General features: G+C 36.4%; 1 protein-coding gene across 9 annotated transcripts in view; it reads left to right on the plus strand.

Annotated features, from left to right (window-relative positions):
* Window positions 1-16062, plus strand: part of LOC138307432 (serine/threonine-protein kinase mig-15-like) — a 90186-nt gene that overhangs the window by 22778 nt on the left and 51346 nt on the right. For 8 of the 9 annotated variants that reach the window (XM_069248178.1, XM_069248183.1, XM_069248187.1 and 5 more), the window contains 3 exons: window positions 347-408; window positions 2495-2586; window positions 3870-3905. In XM_069248178.1, coding sequence (XP_069104279.1) covers window positions 347-408; window positions 2495-2586; window positions 3870-3905 — 190 coding nt within the window. The remainder of the gene's footprint in view (window positions 1-346; window positions 409-2494; window positions 2587-3869; window positions 3906-16062) is intronic. The other variant, XM_069248182.1, reaches the window with a different exon arrangement.

Consider the following 16062-nt stretch of genomic DNA (forward strand, 5'->3'; position numbering starts at 1 on the left):
ATTCTGAATGAACATCAGTCATAAATAAAATTGTCTGGTCCAAATTATTTGTCACAGATCCAGTAAAAGACCTGAAAAAAGAACCTTGAATTACCGTAATGATTATTTGGAGAAATGATAAAAGTTTAAAATCAATTTGTCATTCATTGTTCTAAAAATGTAATGGTTATTATCTGTTATATTGCAAAGCTTTTACATTTGGAGATTTGATATTAAGAAAAACCTCTCCTGCCATTCCTTTGAACAAATTTTGAAATCTAGGAACAAATTTTAAGATTATTATTGTTCATAAATATGGATACATTTACACCCCCTCACACTAAGACTTCTGTTGATCTCGTTACAGGCCCACCGGCGGATTTAATCAAGACACTTTAGAAACACTACAATCAATGGTGGTCCACGATGGTAGGTATCTCGGCATCAAATCATCCAAGGTCGACATCTTTTTCTGCAACATGATATTATTTATGAAAGAGTTATCTCCCTTGCCACCTACTACCACCTCAATCTTGTGATGATAGGCAAATCAATCCTTTTCAATTTGACTTTGTAGATCCGCTACAATTGGTTCATATTTATCACATCCATTTTTGAGCAAATTCAGACTTAAATTGGCTGATTATAGCCATATTAAATTGGCTGATTATAGTCATATTAAATTGGCTGATTATGGCCATATTAAATTGGCTGATTATGGCCATATTAAATTGGCTGATTATAGCCATATTAAATTGGCTGATTATGGCCATATTGAATTGGCTGATTATGGCCATATTAAATTGGCTGATTATGGCCATATTAAATTGGCTGATTATGGCCATATTAAATTGGCTGATTATGGCCATATTGAATTGGCTGATTATGGCCATATTGAATTGGCTGATTGTGGCCATATTGAATTGGCTGATTATGGCCATATTAAATTGGCTGATTATGGCCAAATTAAATTGGCTGATTATGGCCATATTGAATTGGCTGATTATGGCCATATTAAATTGGCTGATTATGGCCATATTAAATTGGCTGATTATGGCCATATTAAATTGGCTGATTATGGCCATATTAAATTGGCTGATTATGGCCATATTGAATTGGCTGATTATGGCCATATTAAATTGGCTGATTATGGCCATATTAAATTGGCTGATTATGGCCATATTAAATTGGCTGATTATAGCCATATTGAATTGGCTGATTATGGCCATATTGAATTGGCTGATTATGGCCATATTAAATTGGCTGATTATGGCCATATTAAATTGGCTGATTATGGCCATATTAAATTGGCTGATTATGGCCATATTGAATTGGCTGATTATGCTGATTATAGCCATATTGAATTGGCTGATTATGGCCATATTGAATTGGCTGATTATGCTGATTATAGCCATATTGAATTGGCTGATTATGGCCATATTAAATTGGCTGATTATGGCCATATTGAATTGGCTGATTATGGCCATATTGAATTGGCTGATTATGGCCAAATTAAATTGGCTGATTATGGCCATATTGAATTGGCTGATTATGGCCAAATTAAATTGGCTGATTATGGCCATATTGAATTGGCTGATTATGGCCATATTAAATTGGCTGATTATGGCCATATTGAATTGGCTGATTATGGCCATATTGAATTGGCTGATTATGGCCAAATTAAATTGGCTGATTATGGCCATTATTGAATTGGCTGATTATGGTCATATTGAATTGGCTGATTATGGCCAAATTAAATTGGCTGATTATGGCCATATTGAATTGGCTGATTATGGCCATATTAAATTGGCTGATTATGGCCATATTGAATTGGCTGATTATGGCCATATTGAATTGGCTGATTATGGCCAAATTAAATTGGCTGATTATGGCCATATTGAATTGGCTGATTATGGTCATATTGAATTGGCTGATTATGGCCAAATTAAATTGGCTGATTATGGCCATATTGAATTGGCTGATTATGGCCATATTAAATTGGCTGATTATGGCCATATTGAATTGGCTGATTATGGCCATATTGAATTGGCTGATTATGGCCATATTGAATTGGCTGATTATGGCCATATTGAATTGGCTGATTATGGCCATATTAAATTGGCTGATTATGGCCATATTAAATTGGCTGATTATGGCCATATTAAATTGGCTGATTATGGCCAAATTAAATTGGCTGATTATGGTCATATTAAATTAGCTGATTATGGCCATATTGAATTGGCTGATTATGGCCATATTGAATTGGCTGATTATGGCCATATTAAATTGTTGACAATTTAAATGTCTTGATGTTGTACAATTATATAGAAATTTTGCTCTGGATGTATGTAAAAGCAGAAAAATGATTTTTCTTTCCTATGACTAACATCTTTTGATGGTGAGCACCAAGATCCCTCTTGGATCTGTTGCATCATAAAGCAAGCAATTTTTAGAAGGTAAATAATTTAAAAGAATGTACCTAATATTAATATTATTATTAATATTATATTAATAGATGTCCCTGACCCTATCGCAGGAAGAGGACTTGGAAGACAGACAGATTCAAGGAGGGACGAAGATGATGATAATACTCTGATGGTGCGACGGGTAAGTACTCTTTGTTTACACCGGATGTATTTGTCCACAATTCCTAAATATAGTATTTACATCTCTTGGAGAAAACCCAATCAACATCTCCTGTCAAACTGTGTAGCCATTTATTTCCGCAGGTCAATATTTCAACAAATTAAACAAAAAACTAGTAAATTAGATTATAGCAGTTTTAAATTTTCACAATCAAACTTTTAGTGTATATGTCTGATTCAACTATATCTAGATATATAGCGTATTAAATTTTCGTGATCATTGCTTTGTACCACGAACTTGTGTAAATATCTCCTCAAAAATAACTGGCTACACAATATAAGTGATGTCTCCTTGTCAAATTAAACATATCATAAGGGTCATATATTTAATGCTACTTTTAGTCTGATATCAGCTTGTTTACTATATATACCGACTACTTTTTGAGTGCAATTCAATGTTATGGGCAAGTAGAAATTGCAAAATTTAATCATCACAAAAAAATGCTAGGCATACGTGCAGTAGAACCATATTATGTAAAATTGCTATGAAAAAAATGTTATGCACGAAATCACAGAATTAAGTTGCCATGGAAGTTAGATGGTTTACAATTTTACTTATAGTGAGAGTGTATATAGATATAAATATTGATAAATATACACAGAAATGTTGTGTACAGTATGAGAAAGGTATTGAATAAACGTTAAAGCAAGCTTTAAAATCAAACTATGAGTGGTACTAAAACTGAAATATATGAGCTGAACGATTTGGGCCAGGCTATAAACTAGATGTTAGTGCTGCAAACTAAGCAAAGCCTCATTATGTATTTAAGCATTGAAGTCACTATTTTTCAATTTCATCGAGGTATAAAAGAAATTTTGTTTGCGAACTGTGTGAATCAGTGTAGCAAAATTTTTTATTTATTTATTTTCAAAATTTATTTCATAACCCGATGAAATTAAAAAATAGTGACTTCAATGCTTATAATTAATTTTCCAGGCTACTTTATAAAATGAAATACGTTTACACGAACGATTCCATTGCTTTTTTCCAAGGGATTATTTTTTCCAAATCAATTAGCTACGTCAATGTTTCTATTGTGACGTCACAATAGCGATGGGTTTCCGCGCCATTCTCTGATTTTTTTTTTATCATGGAATGAAAAAAATAAATAGGCCAATCAGAAAGGCAGAAACAAAGAGAAAATTAATTGTTTCGATTTGATCATACTGTAAGTGTATTTGTATAACAAATCATGTGTTGTACCATATCTGGTTAATCATATCAGCCCAATGTTTATTTTACAGCAATATTTCGTATTCAATGAATATTTCGATGCCATTGTAAGTCGAAACTGTTATCTTCAATGTTTTGTTTTTATGCTATTTGCAAATGTTAATGACTAATTAAGTTGCTTTAATTAAGAAAACTAATTGTGTTGATGCTTGTATCATACGGTTCATAGCTTTGTGTTGAATTTAAAAGAATTCGAAATGAATCCATCTTGTATAAAGTGTGATTGATTAATCAGTATTTATTGATGACGGACATTTATGCTGACTGACGTCACTCTAGCTTATACTTATGCTGATTAAGTCTACAGTTCTGCTCAGTGTTGCTAGCTACCTTTCCTTGGACTGATTGTTGTGAAATTAAAGAAAGTAAAGTAAACCCACACAAAGAATGGATCAGTGTCAAATTCATGCTTTATTTCAGTGTGTAAATCAATATATAACTTGGAATCTACACAAAATTATTAAGAAATGATTGAAATTTATTTAAAAAATGTTTTTGAAAGATAAGATTATTATAGTTTAGATATAAAAGTAGCCGGCAAGAATATAAAGTCTATGTAAGTTAGTTACTGGTTTATCACCTCCATGACTCTGTCTCGCCAACTTAAGTGATGGGTCTGATCACATCTGCGTACTTCAGTGGATGGACCACAAATTATAAACTATGTACCTGTATGTTAGCGTTAATTATCAAAAATAATTGAAAAAGCAGCCAGCACTTGAATAAATCAGCCCACCTGCTGACATTGTGACCATTTTTATCTCCATAATGAAACAAAATACCTGTAAAGGGTTTAGATCTTGTGTGGAAATTGAAGTGCAGCAGCTCTTGGTCATAAAATTGTCGGTGGACTCGCTGTGTGACACTTTGTATCTTGACGGAGAACCTAACCGTCGACATTAAATGTGGAGACGATGTTACAGGGAGCTCTGTTGGGGACCATATTTCCACGTAATCTTGTTAAGGCTGCAATTTATTTCGCGCAGATTCAATATTGACAATCTAACACTTAGCCCTGTTAGAGTTCCTTTGTCAATTCTACTTCAATAATTCCAGCTTTTATCGTCACATAATTTTTTTGACAATTTTTTTCTTGGACGTAACCACCCGTTTTTTACTGCAGGAAGGAGCAGACGAACCAATGTCTCCATGTCATTTCAAATTAAGTTCGGGACGGAAAAGTTTCTTGTGATTATGAAGATTTATTTTCGGTTACGTATTGTTGTCCTGTGATGTTTATGGTCGAATGTCTGCCCCAATCATAGTCACAGTTTATTAGAACCATACAGATCCGTTTATTATCTGCGAGGACATCCCCGGCCTCGCACCTCCTATCAGCATCCTTACCAATGATCTAACAAAGGCCTGGTCGATTGAGGTCGTACTAGACACATCAGAAATGTCAGTCTATATTTTCTCCTTTGCTTTGAAATATGAAATTGATTTTAGCATCTGTCAGCTGTGTGGTAACTCCAATCTCCTCGTGTTTGTGAGTCGAGACGACTGTATGTCATCATAGATCACATAATATATATAACTGTAATGTGCTATGACAGATATGTAAAGTCTCGCTATTCGTGTCTTTAATCTGAGCATCAGAGGAAATTCTATGGCCCTTGTGTAATAATTAACCCCGACCAGCACATTGTCATGCCCTTTTAACATCCGTTGACCTATTTAGCCCCTATTAACCCCAGATGTGCCCCCCCCCTTATGTCTGCCTCCTTGTCTGTAGCTGTTCAGTCCCTTATGAACTTCCCTTCTTTTAACAAAAGTTTTCCCTAATTCCCTTATGTCATGCAAAATGACATGCCTGTGGTTAAGTCTGGAAAAAAAAATGCAATTTTGTTAACTTTTAAAAACATGAAACCAGAATAATAAATATCATTCTCATTTATCAACTGCGTTTACTGCAGTATTTAAATAGAAATAAGGTCATCATTAATTTGAATTAAAACATTATGCTTATGGTATTATTACTAAGTGGTTCAGGTTTTTGCAACCATTTGAAAATTTTGTGGTTTTTGACTCTACTTATTTTGTTGTGATTTGAGCCTTCATATGCGTCATTGTGTCTGTACGGAATTAAAACTTAACACCTGATACGTGAAAATTACACAGATTAGCACTTTAACCACTACCCCGCTGACTACAATACCGCGATAATTGTATACCATTAGATGTAAGGAGAGATCTACCGTGGTCATTTATAGGGCCTGTCAGGTGCAGCATTTCCCGATAAAAGCTATATTATTATCTGGTTGTAGTGTGGTTATATTGGCGATATATCATGAGATCTTATAGATAGCTGTGAAATTGTCTATTAATCTCAGCCATTGTGTATTGTAGATATCGGATATTTATAATGCCTGTCATCTAAGGTTAGTAGGAAGGCGATGTGAGTCAGCCGTGAACATAAAAAAAACTCGTTATTTACAGATCTGACATGGTGTTGATTTCATCTAATAGATATTAGGGAAAAAATCATATTCCATCCCGATATTGATATGTGTTCAGCGATAAAAGACTTAACAAAAGATCTATTGAATATTTCATAAAAGAAAAGGTTTCTTATTTCATTTTTTTCTTCTTTAAAATTCAAATTTGTGTATTTTTAATGTATTATGATATTATAGGATTACATTTGATTTAAAAATCTATATTTCAACAAAGATAATTAACCCATTTTACTGTCTTGTTTAATTTTGATTTATCGTTAACTATTTTGTAATTTTCCTAGGTCAGAAATAGTTTTTGTGTGATGGCTATATGTATTGTTGATTTCTATAACAGCCGTGCTCTATGTCTGCTCAAATATAATCTTTTAAGAGAGTATTAGTATAATCTATGTCAATTAATTACCTTGGTTAACCCTGGAAACTCATAATGAACTATTCTAGCATTCAGTTCAAATGTGTCTTAAGGGGGGAATAAGTTAATGGTGAACAGATTTTTGGATGAGGATCACCTGCATTTCATCACTTTACCAAAAAAAAAAAGACTACAGAGCATTTGTCTTCACTAGCTGTAAAGTCTGATAGAATTTCCTGTATAGAGCATGAAATAAATGTCACTGAGACTGTCTACATTGTCTTCACACGACAAATAGAATCTTAACTTACAAAGATAAGGTTTACTACAGACAATGCCTTAGAAAAAACCTTCCTTTTAGAGTTGTTCATGTCCTCGTAAACAGAAATATACTAGAGCTCAGCGGTATACGATAATACAATAGGCAACAACCCCTAATTCCGGCAGATTGAATTAGATGGCTATAGATTCTTTCTCCACCAAATGACGGTGCGATTCGGCTGCTGGGTGACAAAGCTCTCGGGACTCCATCAATGTAATTACCATGTGATATAAGACAGGCGTTTTTAACCTCCCACACTCCATGTGGGTAATACGTTTAAAACCAATTTTCTGGCAATATTTACTTCTTCTAGGAATTGATATATTGGATTAAATGTCGGACAACACCTGGCTTTACAATCACAGCATTGTTAGTTTTCTTTCAGGGAATATACTGCTGTTTTAGATATCAGTCAAATTTTTGTTTACATTTTGTCGTGAGTAATGGTTACTATCATTTGTGGTTGGCTGACTTGTTCCCCTAAGCTTGTTTGCTCTTGGCCTGGGTGAACAATTTCTTATGTTTTCATGTTTTGGCCTGAGTGAACAATTTCTTATAATTTCATGTTTTGGCTCAAGTATATTTTTCTTGTAATTTCTATTTTTGGCTTCGGTTATATAACAGTTCCTAATAATTTGTTGTTAGGTTCAAATTTTGATTTGTGGTTTATTGTAAATTGAATTAAAAGTTGAAATGGCTTGTTGTTAAGATTCATATAAATACCTATAAATAGCTAGCCTTAATTGACTATGTAATATTCAATACAGTAACTCATATATTCTTATAGCGTGATGATACACTTTCTTACATGGAAAAGTAATGGCATGACATTTTACATGATAAAAACATATAAATAAATTCCCGAGGATGGAAGCTAAGACAGTGCCTCAAAAGCAGCATTTATAAAACTCATCACAGTAAATTCTGACGTAACAACAGTTTTAGCGTGTATAACTATATTATACATACTACGTTAGCTAGTACTGATGGGTCTTATGCCTGTTGTCTCATAAATATCTCATCATCACTTCTCTCCTTGGTTCCTCCCATCTTATTATTGGCCATACTGATACAAAATTAATTTACATTCCCATTAACAAAGTTCTTGGTCTCCTTAATTGGAGAGTTCCATTTCTGCCGTCTGACTGTTTGGTTTTGTAACGGAGTTGTGAATTTGACGGTTCCATAGGGATCGAACAAAACAGAGGATGCGACACAGGCGAAGAAACAGTGGAGAGAATGGCAGTCCATGTGTTTAAGTACTAAAGGGGCCATTAGATACTGGTAGGGGCCTAGTATACCCAAGGGAGACAACCCATCAGACACCCAAAAATCTTTCCTTTACCCCTGCTATCAGCACTGTGTATTTTGTTTGCCTTTTAAATGAAAGTTGAAAAGGTGTCATTGTCGTGTCAGAAAGTCATAATGATGAGAAAAAATATTAAAATTGATGTTGAATTAGAATTAAATATTAAATTAGGATTGGTTAAGATTGTACCAGTGTGTGTCATCTATCATTAGGGGGCTTGTATTGTTATATCGAGTGGTTGATGTTTTAGACTCCTCTGAATAGAACTTAGATGGTAATTATATCAAGGTTGGTTGACTGGTAATGCCATACAAAGAAATTCAGATTAACTTAAAATCACAATAATCTGAGATCAATATCTTAACATTTATTAAATCTCTCACCCAAATCTTAATTTTGGGAATGAAGATTAATATGGCTGTTGTTTCTGTTATGAATAAGAAAACATATATTGTTTGTTTGATGAATTGTGGTCTTAATGCATTATCTACATTAGTACAAATCTTTTAATATTTTTGAGTCATTGCAAATAATGGTATAAAATTCCAACAGAATGAAAATATCATCTCAAAGCTTTATGTGATAGTTTGGTATTTGAGTTCAAAAAGCGATGTTGAATAGTAACAGTGATGTTTATGTACAGTGAATGTTAGAAGGTGTTCGAGTGTGTTGTTGGTATACAATAGAAGCATTATAAGGGGCTTATTACACATCACAAATATTTAAAAGTCCTTCGAGTGTAGGCTTTCATTGTTGATAGTAAACAATCAATGAAAACTAATCATTGAAGTTTGACCTTTTATCAACACAGAGGTCGTATTAAGTACGGCCGAGGTTTCCGAGTAATGCATTACATTGCTAAATATGCGACAATTGGACGCTTATAGGTGATAGGTGCCCTCTTACGGGTGCCAGTGGCGACTTCAGATAAAGTCTGCAATTCGGAAGTCAGCAATTGTAAATGTGTAGCCAAAAAAAAAAGGACCGGTAAAAACCCTAGAGAACATTTGTAGCCTAATCTTCTGACAACTTCTCTGAACAGGCGCATACAACGTTTTATGAATGAATGTCTCGCAGACGGGTTTCATCATCCGACGAACATGAAATTATAATAACGCTTTTCAGCGTTTGTGTAAAACACAAGACTGCACTGCCACCTACAAAGTGGCCATGCTTGATTATAACAGGTCGAACCCCTGTTGGCACTTAGGCCTGAGACAACTGGCCTTCAAGTCTCCCAGCCAACATCACCAATGGTATGATGTGTTTTTGTGTAACGGCTTTTTTTCCTGAGGGAACAGGCTAAGTGGCTGGATTTTATCTATGGTTGTGGAGTGAAAGTCCAAACCATGTACTGACTCAGTAACTGTACTGGCTTTTGACACCAAGTGCTGGTGATTAGAGTTGTAAAGAGCAGAAAAACTTGATTATGTAGTGATCTATCGTAAGGGTCAAGTGGGTTGACTGAGAATTAATGCCTTAGTACTTAGAAGTCTTCCTATCACACAACCGACAAACAGTTGGTAAAAGGGTCTATCGTTACAGGAAATATTTGAAAAGTATATTTGAGGATTCAAGATATTCATTTGGCCGTTGTGGGGTATGATCATTTTTCAGATAGTTGGTAAAAGAGTGTAACGATATCTTAACAACATTCAAGAAGTATTCATTCGTCTTTTCCATCCCAAATAAACAACATTCAAGAAGTATTCATTCTTCTTTTCCATCCCAAATAAACAACATTCAAGATGTATTCATTCTTCTTTTCCATCCCCGAAAAGATTTTCAGTATTAAATAAGGGTGACTTGATCCAAATGTTTTATAAAATTAAGTTTCATTGAAATTAGAATAAGGTTTATACTCTATACATGATTTGAAACAGTTTGAGTTCTGTTGGGTGGAAGGTCATTAAAAAAAATGAAAGTTGTAAATAAAAAAAAAAGTTTTGCTGAACAGTGACAGATCTAACTGTAAGCTCCCCAAGCTATACTATTAGTAGGTAATTGGCTGGCCTGCAGATCATGCTGGGTGAATCTGGAAAAAGTTCCATAATTTTAAATTTGTTTTCCATCTGCTGTGCTCACTTTCATCAAAACTCATTTTAACTGGAGTACTCTATAATTTTATATGATTCAGTTTATAAAGCAGGACTATGCAGCATGGCAGTCTTACAATGTAACATATCAGAAAACTAACCAAGACTAGAGATTTATAGCTTTGAATGTCTCTGTTTGGTAGAACTTGAGTTTGGATCCTAGGTATTGGTATTTTTTTGTGAAAGACAAATACACAAATGCTGGAGAAGTCTTTAAAGGGAAGTAACTGAGGCCGGAACCAGTCTATTAAAATTGAGGCCTTTAAAATTTAAGAGGGAAGATGAGCACAGGTGCAGATGTATATATATTGGCTAATGTTTGTTTTTTGTATCACACAGGGTTAATATTATCCGTTAAGATTTGAGCAATCTGGCAGAATCCTAACACAACATTCTATCATCTTCATTATGGTGATATTAAATGTTGATGATGAATTCTGCAGAAGATTCCCGTGAACCATCGACAGGGTGATGATTAACTTTTTTATGTACCGTATGATGAATTAAACATCTTGTTCAGAATGTTGAAATATAAACATTATCATTGACTGGTAGAGAGAATTGTGTTTATTTGATAAAAACCAGACTCAGTGTTGTACTTTACATAATGATAGCTGTCACAGGGATGAAGTTCACTGTATTATTGAGGTTATGTAGTGCTTTATTCCTTGATAATTTTGTATAAGGGTAGAAATTCATATCTTTGAAACTTGTATCTTGTCAAAATTAAGTAATTACAATGGAACCCACTTAATTTGAAATTAGTAATATCAAAATACTGCTTAATTTGAAATAATTATAATCCAAGTTCACACTTTACCATTGCCTTTCTTCTTGATTATGCATGTATTGATATCTGGATAATTTGAATAGATTTTTCATACCCCTAAGGACTTTGATATAAACTGGTTCAGCTGTAATATATAGATACAGATAACATGATTTGTGTAATATGTACTTACTTTTTTGAGTCTTTGTTTATTTCTGGGTTCTTATTTACTGTCATGTGATATACTTCTGCTCTATTATGACTTGTCTTTACCCTTATACTGGGTTCTAAATTGACGTTAATTGACATTTGCAGAGTGAATCTATCTGTGACTGATGTACTAGGTTTCTTGTCGTCATCACAAGTGTATCTGAATTCATTTTAAATCCCAATTAGGGGAGGAGTGTGGCCCTGTAAGACGTGTATGGATTAAGCTTGGCTATATACTAAGTATATTTCCAGTGACAGATACAGGTAGAGGGACATAGTCCTCGCTTAATCACAGAACCCTGCCGCTAGGACGGAAGTTTCTGCTGTAAATTGCAGGATGCTCATATTGAAATTCCATTTGATATTAAGTGTTGTATTCGCACGTGTCACGAGGTCAGATTTACCAGTAAATTGGAGGCTTTTTATTTCATCCGAGCCTGATCATAAGCAGATGTCGGCTTGTTGGACATGATAAGTCATGGATCAGACGGGCTCTTTCTTCCTCTTTTTACCCTACCAACATTTTGGTTTTTCTCTAGAGAGTGATAAAGCATGGTGGTTTGTCGTGATCAGATTAGATTTAAGTGATCATTGTGGTTTGATGATCTGTAGAAATTGTATTTATCAAACTGGAAACAACATCACAGGCTGACGGGTCAGATTAAACACAGACATGCACATGTTTATAGTTTAATTCACAGCCCTCAGCCTCCATACTTCCTGTGGAAAAGAGAAATCTTGTCAGAATCAGTTTCCATGATCTTCTTCATGGGGCATCAGGTGTGAGGTCAAGGTCATTTCACATTTACATGGCATAATTAAGTGTTTTATTTTGACGATTCACATTTACATTGCTTAACGCTTTACATTTTCTTTGTTTGATGTATACATTTACATTGTCATTATATTTTTCACATTTACATTGTCATAAGCTTTGATTCACATTTGCTTTGTTGGACATTTCACATTAACATTGTCATTAGGTTCCTTTGTAGGACGTTTCACATGTCCATTGTCAAAGAATCTTACAAAGGAAAGTTATGGTATTGAAAACAAACCAGTAAAGGTCTGATATATTTCTGAGACTTCAGCACGTTTTGTTTTACTCCTTGTATTAATTGCTCAAGTTTGGATGTGATGGAATGATGAGTTGCAGGAGCAAGAAACATCGGCATTGACTTCAGTGATTGTGAATGAGTCAGGCTCGGTGTTCACTGTGGTTTATAGTTCTGTATCAACATAAGATACCAGGATATTAGTGTGGCATATTTAGAGGTGTTTAGAAACAATAAAATAGGATGATTAGCTGATTAGGGAGTAGGTACCATTTAAACTTCCATTCAATTCTCTGGTATCTTGTTATATCTTGACAGTGGGTCAACTTATCTGTTAAATCTGCCACACTGAGGGTATCTCATCAAAAGGCATAGATGGTTATAGATCTAGTCAAAAATATTTGTTTGGTTAAGGTCACAGTTGTTCCACTACAAGCCTTCCATCTTGTCTCCTGAGTTTGAAACCATAGAGAGACCCTCCCCCCCCCCATACCCCACCCCCTTACCTGTACCCCCATCGGTACCCCCTCCTCATCCACACACACACACTCCCCACCCCCTTACCAGTACCCCAATTGGTACTCCCCCTCCACACCCACACTCTCCACCTCCCACCCCCTTACCGGTACCCCCATCGGTACCCCACCTCACCCACACACACACCCCACCCCCTTACCAGTACACCCATTGGTATACCCCCCCCCCCTCCACCATCTCCTCAACGGTACCCCCATAAGTACCCCCACACCACCCCACCCACCCCCTCTCAGCTGCTGATTTAGATTGTAGTTTTACCTCTTAGTGTAAACTGTTCTGATATCCATGAAATCTAATTCTAGTTCATTTTCTTTCTCATTTCTTTTTCTAATTATTTAAAAGCTTGAATTCAAGTCAGAGATACTCCAAAGTTTGTGTTAAGATCATGCCAATTTGTTTTCATAAATATCTTGTTGAGCGACATTGAAGCCCATCATTCATTCTGTCAAAGAAATAATTTCTCTCATTTTCAAGACAAATTCTCCAACACTGTTGAAATCATTCGGCGATTAATCACAAGCACGAATGTCATTTCGGTATGCACGGGCAACAAAGAAAATGTTTGAATTTTCTTCAGTAAAAAAAAAAAAAAACTTGATTAATTTTGATTGCAAGCTCTTTTTGCCTCTGACGATACAAAAATGAAATTACCGAAGACAAATCCATGTCTAGGAATAAAAACTAGGAAAAGCCATCACAAAGGGTGAGATTTCATATTGTAATTTGGAAAGCCATAGATGGTATCGTGCAGTCTCAGGCTTTGAGGATTACGCTCTTGTGTTGCATGAAGTGATGATTAAATACAATTCCAGTGTTTTTTTCTTGGTCGTTGGAGAGGCTGCATTACCGTATTGACACTCGGATCAGCACGAGACAATTACTCGGAGAATGGATCTGTCCTGTCCATGTTCAAGGCAGCGTCATAACAACGCAACGCCAGCCAAAATGGATCGCTGTGATTTGATTTGAAACATGAGGGTGCATTCTGATACACAGTCTTACCGTGCCTCGGCATGTCGGAGCTTCAAGACTCGTAATTTTCACACCACCACTGGTGTTTTTTGTTGGGAAGTCTGTAATTTATACAGATGAGTCTTACGCACTGTAATTAACGTCTGAAAATTATACCTAATTATCGGAGAATAAAAAGGATGGAAAACGAAGATTACTGCTCGGCTGGAGTGTTTTACGGCTTGCAGTCCTCATGCATTTACAAATTTTGGGCATTTCTTGTGTCACACAACAAGCTAATAATTAATCATCAAGTACTAATGCATGGTTAAGGTGGCTGATTCAACCATGGTCAGGCAAGGTTGGAAATTCAAGAAAACTGGAGGAATTTAATGATAAGATACAAATTGTAAAGTGATGACTGTATTTAAAATGTGATGTCTGTCATTTTTACTGTTTCATCCAGGGAATCATTTCTGAATATATCCCTTGAGATGCAAAATTCACATTAAAATCGCAAATTTTCTTTACATCAAAATATTCCTTCTTTCAATACATTTTGTTTGAGGAAAGATATTATAAGGGTAGGTGAAGGTCATTCTAATAAGCAACGTAAGGTGAAGTTCCCTATTCAGTCTTTACATCCTTTGGAGGTAGGTATCTATTGTGACGTCATTATTTTGTGTTATTTTGTGGGCATATTTCACATCATTTTCTTGGAAAAGTAACAAGGTTATGCATGCAAACAGATGACATCACAATCAGTAGCTACCATCAAGGGCAGATAACTCTGTAATATGTAGATACAGTATAATCTAGGTCATGGATCCTTCAGGGTCAGCATGAGATGGGTATAATGTAATATGTAGATACAGTATAATCTAGGTCATGGATCCTTCAGGGTCAGCATGAGATGGTTATAACATATCATGGTGGTAGTATAAAAATCATGTGACTTACTTGGCTGAATCCCAGGTGAATGTATACAGCATGATTATATAAGTACTGGTCATGCTATGTCTGATGATACTGACTTCCTCATGCTGAGATGAGGAGGAGAAGGGTTAAGTTAGTCCTAATGAGGTGTAAAAACTGGCTAATTGGGATCACAGTAAGGCCAAAGGTTGTACTAGCCTATTAGCCTCATCAGTGTTGCTGACAGCCTATGTCTATCATTTACAGATGATAGATTATCCCCCCTCTCCCCACCCAGAACCTCCCAGCCTTACCCCGTCTGTATCTCCCTCTCCCATCTCCCCACCCAGCACCTCCCACCCTATCCCCTCCATATCCACCTTGCCACCCTACACCTCCCACTCCCACCCTCTCCGTATCCCCCTTTCCTCACCCTGCACCTTCCACCCCGACCCCCTCCATATCCCCCTCTCTCCTCTCCTCACCCTGCACCTCCCACCCCAACCCCCTCTATATACCCCTCTCCCCTCTCCCTGACCTGAACCTCCCACCCACACTCCTTCTGTATCCCCCTCTCCCCACCCTGCACCTCCCACCCAAACACCCTCTGTATCCCCCTCTTCCCACCCTCCATCCCCAACCTCCACTCCCTCCATATTCCTCCTCTCCCCACTCTCCATCTCCCACCACAACCCCCTCCATATCCCCACTCTCCCCACCCTCCTCTCCCCACCCTCCACCTCCCACCCTCACCCCCTCGCTATCCCCCCTCTCCCCACCCTCCACCTCCCACCCTCACCCTCTCCCTATCCCCCCTCTCCCCAATCCACCTTCCAACCCCACTCCCTCCATATCCCCCCTCTTCCTCTGTATCCCCCTTCTCCCCACCCTGCACCTCCCACCCGCTCCATTCCCTCCCACTGGTCTCAACACCATTCTTCTTTGCAAAACCCTTAAAAAATTTCGTTTTCCAATACAACAGAGAAAAATGTTCTCCCCTCAACCCCCCCCCCCCCCCCCCCCCCCCCCCCCGCCACTGCGACCTCATCATCTACTCTCAAAACCACTCTTATGACCAAGTTTACATATATCTGTTCTTCTTTCCAAATCCTTAAAAATTTCCGTTGTCCAATTAAACAAGAAAATTATTTTCCCCTATTATTATTTCATTAAGATAGGATTTCACAGGATAGGATAGTTTATCTTATAGTTCTTGTGATATTAATAGG

Source organism: Argopecten irradians, chromosome 14, assembly GCF_041381155.1.
Source record: "Argopecten irradians isolate NY chromosome 14, Ai_NY, whole genome shotgun sequence".
NCBI classification, from domain to species: domain Eukaryota; kingdom Metazoa; phylum Mollusca; class Bivalvia; order Pectinida; family Pectinidae; genus Argopecten; species Argopecten irradians.